The sequence below is a fragment of the Anabrus simplex genome, chromosome 7 (genome assembly GCF_040414725.1).
Source record: "Anabrus simplex isolate iqAnaSimp1 chromosome 7, ASM4041472v1, whole genome shotgun sequence".
NCBI lineage: Eukaryota > Metazoa > Arthropoda > Insecta > Orthoptera > Tettigoniidae > Anabrus > Anabrus simplex.
This window is the reverse complement of record NC_090271.1, coordinates 81,369,522-81,379,178: the sequence shown is the minus strand read 5'-3', so window position 1 is coordinate 81,379,178 and position 9,657 is coordinate 81,369,522. Positions and strand designations below refer to the sequence as shown.

At 45.5% G+C, this 9,657-nt stretch overlaps 1 protein-coding gene across 1 annotated transcript; it reads right to left on the bottom strand.

Annotated features, from left to right (window-relative positions):
- Positions 1-3,526: 3,526 nt before the first annotated feature.
- On the bottom strand, positions 3,527-8,857 carry LOC137501541 (uncharacterized). Its single transcript, XM_068228710.1, has 3 exons — positions 8,562-8,857; positions 6,992-7,799; positions 3,527-3,634 (listed from the first exon to the last, which is right to left on the bottom strand). Exons 1-3 carry the CDS (start codon positions 8,855-8,857, stop codon positions 3,527-3,529), a joined length of 1,212 nt encoding a protein of 403 aa, XP_068084811.1.
- Between the last annotated feature and the right edge of the window lie 800 nt (positions 8,858-9,657).

Sequence of the window (9,657 nt, the reverse complement as noted above, 5' to 3'; positions counted from 1 at the left end):
ACTGTAAATACCTCGGTATTAATATAAGGAATGATCTTCATTGAGGTAATCATATTAACGAGATTGTTAAGAGAGGTTACGGATCTCTTCACATGATTATGGGAGTATTTAGGGGTTGTAGTAAGGTTGTAAAGGAGAGGGCGTGGAAGTCTCTGGTAAGACCGTAGTTAGTGTGTGTAGAACACTCGCCACGACTGCTTGATACGAGAACCGGAAAAAAATCAATGGAAAGCAGCACGATTTGTTCTGGGTAATTTACGACAAAGCAGCAGTGTTACGAAAATGTTGCAAACTTCGGACTGGGAACATTTGAAAGTAAGGAGACGAACAGTTCGATTGAGACTGTCAGTGGAGAGTTCGCGTGGAATAACATTAGTACAAGAATAAGCTTGAGTGGAGCTTTTAAACGCAGCAAAGATAACAATATGAAGATAAAGTTGGAATTCAAGAGGACAGGTTGCGGCAAATGTTCATTTATAGGACGAGGAATAAGAGACTGGAATAAATGATCTAGGGAAATGTTCGATAAATTTCCAAGTGCGCTGAAAAGATTTAAGAAAAATCTAGGCAAACAATTTATAGCGAATCTGCCACCTGGGCGATAGCCCTAAATGCAGATCATTTGATTGATTGATTGATTGATTGATTGATTGAAAATAAGTGCATACTTAAATGCATATTTCACCACCGTTTGCAGCCTAGTTGGATGCTTATATTGGTGATGTATACAGTATATAAATCCGATGTATTATATTAATGGGTGGTACTGAGGTTCACTCAGCCTACACCAAAAATGAGTACCAGGTTAATTCCTGGGGGCAAAGGCGGCCGGGCGTAGAGCTAACCACTCTACCCCATCACGTGCGAGGTTAACAATGGTGGAAGCCTGTACCTTCCACTCCTCCAAGGGCCTTCACGGCCTGTACGGAGGTGACTTTGCTTTGCTTTGTAATGGGAGGACCCCCTGCGGGTGGGGGACGCACATGTTGAATACACCCGCGGTACCCCCTGCCTGTCGTAACAGGCGACTACAAGGGACGTCCTAGGCGCGGACATGGATTGCGGTTTGGTACAATGTGTTTGAATACATTCACAGGTAATCCCTGCCTGTTGTAGAAGGCGACTAAAAGGGTCATGTGGCCATGGTCCCCTCTTTATTTTTTTATTGTGTTTTTGAGGGTCAGTTGTAGACCATTCCAAATTTTTTATGTGCGTGCTGCTCGGAGATGGGCTTCTTACGAGTGCGGTTACGCCCAAAAGCCCGCAATTGACCACCCAGGAATCTTGCCGATGGGAGCGCCATGTACCCGGGCAGTAGTATCCGCCTGACAACAAAGGTCCCCGCACAGCAGAATGCCAGAAGGACATATTATTTATTTTTTATTTTTTCTCTATATTTAGTGCTCTGTATACGCTATGGGGCACATGCTATTGCGGGTGACTGGAGGAAGGGAGTCCTAGTACTCATTGCCTCAGTCATCCCGTATTAGGCATTGTCCAACATCGGACCTCGGGCATTACCTGCTATGACCAGGTGGGTATTGCCTTGGCAGCTTGATTCGGCTACAGAGACCCCTGATCGGAGTGGGTGGCATTCAGGGAGGATAGTTTCGGGCATGGCTTCGAAACGAAATCGCCCATGCCAAGGTGGACCCCACCGAAGAAATGGGATCCAGCATCCCTAGGTTTCTGGTTGCTACCAGAACCGATGGACATGATTTTAAGCTGGTGAAGTTGATCCTTTTTAGTAGACACATTGAAGGCGTCTACGGCGAACTTGAGGATCTTAAGAAAATGCGCAACGGTACTTTACTTTTGAAGACTCGCACTGCACTGCAAGCCGAACAGTTGCTTAAGTGCGACCACTTTGGCGAAATCCCCATCAAAGTGGAGGAGCACAAATCCTTGAATCTGGTTCGCGGAGTCTTCTTTCAGCGGGACCTTATTTTGAACACTGACGAGTTGATGGACGACATGAAGAACCGTGGCGTGACACACATCCGGCGCATTACGCGCAAGGTCAACGCTGAAGACGTTGCCACTGGTGCCTTCATTGTCTCTTTCAAATTATCAGTGTTACCAGAGAAAGTCAAGGTAACAACTTACCGTTGCGATGTGAGGCCGTACATCCCGCCTCCTATGCGATGCTATCAGTGCCAGCGATTCGGACATAGGCTATGGTATCTCGCTGTTCGAATCCGTTTGTATGTGGTACATGTGGACGAGAAGCTCACGGCGTGGAGGAGTGCACAACTCCATACAAGTGCACGAACTGCTCTGGTTTTCATTCTCCTCGGGATCGGAACTGTCCGACGTACCTGAGTGAGAAGAAGATCCAGGATATCAAGACTCTGGATGGTCTTTCCTACCAGGAAGCGCGCCGTAAGTTTAATTTCACGAACACACCTGCCCGTACACTCCACTATAGCATGATAGCTCCGAGTCTCCCAGGTTCGTCCTTCACGACATCGTTACCCGTAACTATCGCTGCGCCCAAGGCGACTGTTGCTCCTCAGAGCAACGTCGCAAAGAGTAAAAGCTCGAAGGGGGAGAACCACCCCACCTTCGACCAACCAGAAGTCTGTGCCAGCTGGCAGTTCCTAGCCGACACAGCAAGGGGGAAAGGCTATCTCCCTCCCCCCCCCCCAAGAGGTCGGCGAAAGCCGTGCCCCAGCCGGCGGAGGCGGCATCGTCGACCAGGGCTGGGAAACCAACTCCCAGCCCGTGTAAACTAGAAAAGAAGGCGGCGAAGAACAACTCCCTTACCGGGTGCTCTCGCACTTCCCCTGCGAGAGAAAAATCATTTCCTCCTCCTGGAGGATATCAGTCTGCGCCAGCAGGTGCTCCTGCGCGCTCCCCTCGTAGAACTTCCCGCCCCCGAAAAGCGTCGAAGTTCTGGGCATCATCCCCGCCGTGTACCGATGACGGGATGGACTTCGCACTGTCATCTACATCTACGGATGTAGATCTTGATAGTGTTTATGTTCCCCTAAGGACCCCACTGGAAGCAGTTACGGTGCGGATACCTGCCTGTCATAGTAACAGTGTGCAACGTTTGTTTTCCACCAGGCCAGCCTCTTAACATAAATGTCACTGCTCTTACAGGTCAGCTTCCAACTCCCTTCCTCTTGCTGGGAGATTTTAACGACCATCACCTCATATTGGGCTCTGAGACGCCTTGCCCCCGGGGACGAGAGCTGGAAAGATTACTAACAGAGCTGGATTTATGTATTTTGAACACAGGGCAACCAACTCACTTTAGTGTACGTTACGGCACATATTCACACATAGACGTAAATCTATGCAGCCGAACGTTGGTTGCGCTGTTTCGGTGGAATACACACGATGATCTCTGTGACAGTGACCATTTTCCCCATCATCCTTACTTTGTTGAAACAAAAATCCGACGAGGCTCCCCCTCGATGAATTCTTAAACATGCTGATTGGCCAAAGTACACATCACTAGCTGTCTTTAACGACGATATCCGGTGGACCATCGGCGAGGAAATAACCTACATCACCCAAGTTATTCTTGCTGCTGCTGCTGCTGCTGCTGCTGAAGAGTCCATTCCGTCCTTCTCGGGGACTCTTCGCTGAAAACTCGTTCCTTGGTGGAACGAAGACATAGCAGCAGCTATTAAAGAACCCCGACGAGCTCATAAATGTTACTGTAGGCAGCCTACTGTGGCCAACTTGGTAACATTTAAACAACTCCGCGCTAAGGCACGAGTTCTTATTCGCCAAAGAAAGAAAGCTTCGTGGGAGAGATATGTGTCATCTATGACGTCACAAACTCCATCTCAAGTGTGGACCAAACTTCGACGTATTTCGGGTATCCAAGGATCATCTTCTGTACCGGGAATTTCCATTGCAGGCAATATCGTCACTGAACCACTCTCGATTGCTAACCATCTAGCTAGCCATTTCGTGAATGTGTCTGGCTCCGGGAATTACCATCGTGATTTCCTCGCTCAGAAGCGGGAGGCGGAAAGTGATCACCTCAGTTTTGCCACTCAAGCTTCAGAGTACTATAACGTGCCCTTTACGGAGTGGGAACTCCGCAGCGCCTTAGCGCTTTGCAAGGACACGTCCCCTGGACCAGACAATATCCATAACCAGATGTTGAAACACCTTAGTGAAGACAGTCTTCTATATCTCCTTCGTGTGTTCAACCGAATCTGGCTAGAGGGTGATTTTCCGTCTCAGTGGCGTGAGGTCATAGTCATTCCTGTCCTCAAGCCTGACAAAGATCCTAAGTATGCAGGAAGTTACACACCGATTTGTCTTACAAACTGCCTGTGTAAGCTATTTGAAAGGATGGTAAATCGCCGACTTATGTGGTGTCTGGAGAAACAAGGACTCTTGTCCGAGTACCAGTGTGGTTTTTCGAGCCGCTCGATCGACCACTGATCACTTGGTACGCCTGGAGAGATCTATCCAGGATGCGTTTCTCCGCAAACAGCATTTGGTAGCTGTTTTCTTTGACTTAGAGAAGACATACGACACTACATGGCGATATGGTAACCTTTCAGTCCTGCATCAATGGAAATTCCAAGGTAACTTGCCGGTATTTATTGCGATTTTTTGTCCCTCCGTCTAATCCGTGTCCGATTAGGGAGGACATATTCGCAATACCACGTTCAAGAAAATGGAGTCTCACAGGGATCGGTTCTTTGTGTCACTCTGTTCGCGATTGCCATAAACGGTATTTTCGCTGCTGCTGGTTCAGCAGTAATACCGTCGCTATATGTGGACGATTTCGCTCTGCACTATAGCTCGCGTAATATGGCAGTTGCAGAGCGACAATTACAGCAAGCTATTAGGAGAGTGGAACAGTGGGCCTTAGAACATGGGTTTCGGTTTTCCACCGCAGAGTTCTCTGTTATCCACTTTTGTCGGCTCCGTACTCTTCATCCACAGCCTGGGCTTTATTTAGGAAATTTCGCTCTTCCAGTTGTTGACACTTACCGATTTCTTGGGCTCCTTTTCGATAGCAAATTATCGTGGGAGCCACACGTGCGGCAGTTGAAAGTGCAATGCACGAAGAAGCTGAATATCATGAAGTTTCTTAGCAACACTAATTGGGCACATATTTTATCCCGGTTAGACTACGGCAGTGCAGCATATGGCTCAGCAAGGCCAAGCGTCCTTGCGAAGCTGAACAACATCCACCACAGCGGGGTTAGGTTGGCGACGGGAGCTTTTCGTACAAGCCCCATTGCCAGCCTGCTCGCTGAGCCTGGTGTGCCGCCTTTACACCTGAGGCGCCAGCAGCTCCTACTTTTGTATGCTGCAAATTTGCGACAGATGCCACTTCATCCAAGCTATCCTTGCGTGTTCAACAATGGCAACTGTTTGTTGTACGCTGCTTGTCCTCGAGCAACGCAGCCGGTTGGAATACGCTTGGATAGCAATTACAGACTGTTTCAGGTACCTTCGGTTCCTTGCCTTGTCAGACAACCAAGTGGGGTACCTCCGTGGGTAGTACGGCGACCTGAAATAATCCTGGATCTGCACATTGCCCGAAGGAAAACATGGACCCTTCAATTTATCGGAGGCTCTTCCTGCCTGATGTTGGCCGATATCCAGGTTCAGTAGTCTCTACACGGATGGTTCAAGGACAGAAGCGAAGGTGGGCTGTGCGTTCGTTGTCGACAATGGTAGGTTTCTTTTTTGTACACAGCAGAGCTCTATGCTATCTCTGAAGCTCTGCGGTACGCACTGCCCGATGAACGCCGACACTTTCTTCTGTGTACTGACTCCTTGAGCTCGCTACAGTCTATTGATACTTGTTTCCCTCGACAATCTCTGGTGCAGCGGGTCCAGGACCTGCTGGCCGGGTGTTCGGATGCCGGCACCAGAATCACAATTATGTTGCTCCCAAGCCACATGGGTGTAGAGGGAAATTAATTAGCAGATCAAGCTGCCAAGGAGGCAGTTACACTGCCCCCATTGTCTTTCAAGGTTCCAGCAAGTGATATTCGCACTCAGTTGGTACATCTGGTTATGTCCCATTGGGAGATGGAGTGGCAGGCCATTTCACTTCCAAATAAGCTGAGAGCGATCAAAGGAACAACGAAGGTATGGAGGACGTCCCTTCGGGCTTCGCGGAGGGAAGCAGTGGTTATATCGTCTTCGGATCGGCCACGGTATCCTGACTCACTCCCATGTATTGAAAGGAGAACCCCCTCCGGTGTGAACTTGCGGCGATCATGTTACCGTGGTACACATCCTTGCGGAGTTTGTGGACCTGTTCGATCTGCGCCGTAGTTAGTCTGAAGCAGGGAGCACACTGCTTCCGTTCCGTTCAGTTCAGTTGACCTTGGAGATTTGCTTCACGTGTAAACAAATGTCCAGCCGCCTACTGCTTCAGTTCCGCACGCTTCAGCATTTCTCCCCCACCATCCGCTCAGTCGAGCTTGCCCTCACAAGCAAACTTGACGGAAGACGGAAGGTAGACCAACGTGCGAGCGTCTAGTGAAGTGTGTTATTTGAGTAAAATGAGTGCGATCAACGAAGAACTGCTGATTGAAGTCGTAAAAAGGCATCCTATTCTTTACGACCAGAGTGACAACAGCTATCATGATATGGCAAAAACAAGGAATGCGTGGGAGATGATTAGCCAGATCGTAAATTTTCCAGGTATGTTTGTTATTTCCTTTGATAACAAGATATTTCTAGGGGTGTACGCTATTGTGCTAAATAATAATAGTAGTAATACTACGACAGACAAAAGCTTTTATTAACTTATGTTTTACTGTGAAGATAATTTAAATACATATTAACAAAAAACAATTATAAATTTCAGTTCCATTACACATTGGAAAATCACACAAATTTAGCCATCGTGTGTGTGATTATTTCTCATTTAACACTAAAACAATATCAGTTGACGCCACGATTGAATGCTCTGTCTTGCCATGGTACTCTTCCTTGAGGAGAAATAAAGTAATCGGCAATTTTTTTCCCTAATTTCAAATGCTCTCCTCACGTTATTACCACCAATCTTTGATAAATTTTCAATTGCTAAAGGCACTTCGTTGTTCTCCAGTTCACCTAACTGCCAGGAACAAGAATCATTCCTGAGGTAGTTATGCAAGACAGTTGTGGCCATAACAATTATTTCGAGATGCTCAGGGGAAATGTTGAATTTTTTCAAATAAATTCGGAATTTCTTCGTAAGTATTCCAAATGCATTTTCGCTCACCCACCTAGCGCGACTGTGCCTGTAGTTGTAAACTTGCTTTCTTTCATCGTTTGCCAGCTGAGTACCAGGAAATGGTCGCATAACATTTTGTAACAATGGAAAAGCTTCATCACCAACAATAACATGGGGCAACAGAGCATTCATTCCTGGCAATGGTTTCTCCCCTGGTAAATCTAGAGTTTCGTTTATCAGTCTTCTTCCTAAGTTGGAAGCCCGAAAAATGCCACCGTCACTGGTTCTCCCATAGGCTCCTACATCAACTGTAATGAACCTATATTCTGCATCCACTAAAGCTAGTAACACAATGCTAAATTGCTTTTTGTAATTAAAAAATAAGGAGCCTGTGTTCGGCGGCTTCTCAAATACTACATGTTTGCCGTCGATCGCACCAGTGCAATTTGGATATTGCCATAAAGATTCATACCCTTCCTCAATATTTTGCCAGTGTTCTTTTGTTGGTACTGGCATGAAGTCCTCTGTTAAGGTATCCCAGATAACTCTGCAGGTCTCATATACGATTTTGCGAACTGTTGACTCGCCCAGTCTATAGCTGAATGAAATACTGGCGAAGGAATCTCCGTAACCAAGAAACCTGTAATTAAGATATAAACGTGTGCCCTTAAGCTCAAAGATTCAAACTCAATGTAGGCGTATTGCTAACAATCCGACACTTACAATATATATATATTTTTTTATTTCAGCTGTCGAGTGCAAGAAAAAATGGAATTCTTTGCGAGACAACTATAGAAAACATATGAAAAAGCAGAAGACAAGTGGCCGGGCTGCAACAAGCATGAAACTGTGGAAGCATCAAGAATCTGAGTTTTCTCATCCCCTTTTTCTCTGATAGACCTCAGCAATCGAACATGCCGGCTGAAACCCAGGAAACAGAGGAAGAAGAGGAATCGGTAGACGCTGAAGCATCACAGATAGTTTCAAGTGAATCGACGAAAAGTGACAGTGAGGCAGCAACTCCGTCCACGGCTTCTGTGCGTAGAAAGAGGTCGAATACCTCTGTAGCTGATGTGCTGGACAATTTTTTAAGTGTAAAATATTCTAAATTAGACAGAAAGCCCGCGGATTCCTTAAAAAAAGTATTTTGAAGCCGTGGAAGAAACTGTTAGATCGTTCAATCCTCTATTACAGATTGAATTTAAATCTAGAGTTAATACTCTTCTAACGGAATTTGAGCTAAAAAAATTGACTGCTCCCACAGATGACACACTGGTTTGAATTATCATTGATCTTTATTATTATTATTATTATTATTATTATTATTATTATTATTATTATTATTATGCTATTCTTCTTTCATGTAATCTTAAATAAAATATGAAAGGAAATCATTACTTACTTCATTGTTACTGCTAGTCGTTCACCAGGTGATATTGGTTTTCTGAAATTTGATTCCATTTTTTGGAGGGGTAGCACACTTAACAACTCAAAAAACTTCAGGCTTGACATTCTGAAATATTTAAAGAATTTGTCCTCATCACGTAGCAAGTCTGGGAAGAGAAGGTTATTTTCACCACTCTGTTCCCTTTTCAAATTTATTTCATGTATCCAAAATCTTCTTTCTTTTCTCTCTTCTTCTTCGCAGGCTAATGTAATAGCTATAATTTCTCCGTCTTCGGACGAAGAGCTCGACATTGCTACACACGCTGTTACAAGCCGGGTTCACTGACTGGATAGAGACGGAAGCTATGTGCGGCAGACGAACTGATACGAAGGGATACGATGGAAACCGAATTGAACTGAACCGAGCGGAACGGATGCAGTGTGCTCCCTGCTTGAACCTCTCTAGTATCATCTCCCTTATCTTGCGAGCAGTCAGCAGACCTCGTCATCCGCTTTATGAGGGACAGTGGTCTGTTTTATCGTGTGTAATGTTGTCATAGTGTATTTGTGTCAATTGCGCTTTTATCCCATTGACTTCATTTTAGTTTGTGTTGCGTATTTTAATGTGTTATTTGAACGTCTAACGTAAATTATGTATATATATTGAACCCTTTAGGTCCATATTGAGGGATACCTACCTTCCTTACCTATCGGCAAAGTTCATGAGATCTGTCTCTTGGGTCGTTTCGGGTTCTTCGTCACTTGCTGAGGTAAAGGTAGGGTTCATTAATTCTGATCTATCTACCGGAATGAAAGGTCTGTTTAAAAGATTCCTATTTATTCAGGAAAATTCTGAAGCATGTCAATGGTATCATAGAAGTCAATTGTGTCCACTGGACACCACAATCATTTTACATAAATGTCAGAACACTGGTGTGAGACTTTAACGTAATTGCCTGATGGGCATTCTTACTAGAAACCATTGTCTCAATTATTAATCATTTAAGAAAGGAAGGTCTGGAAATCCTTAAATTCGGCTTCCATGTGAGACCACATGTACCATCATAGTGATTCGTTATGGTCCAGCCCTCGTAACACGAACTCTGGACTCT

Excerpts from the sequence above, each read along its gene's own strand:
- LOC137501541 (XM_068228710.1), bottom strand. The coding sequence starts at position 8,857 with ATGTCGAGCTCTTCGTCCGAAGACGGAGAAATTATAGCTATTACATTA. Across the intron at positions 7,800-8,561 it reads CGACTAGCAGTAACAATGAA|GTTTCTTGGTTACGGAGATT; the intron begins GTAAGTAATGAT and ends TCTTAATTACAG. Across the intron at positions 3,635-6,991 it reads CAAAGATTGGTGGTAATAAC|CTGCTGCTATGTCTTCGTTC; the intron begins GTGAGGAGAGCA and ends GTTCTTTAATAG.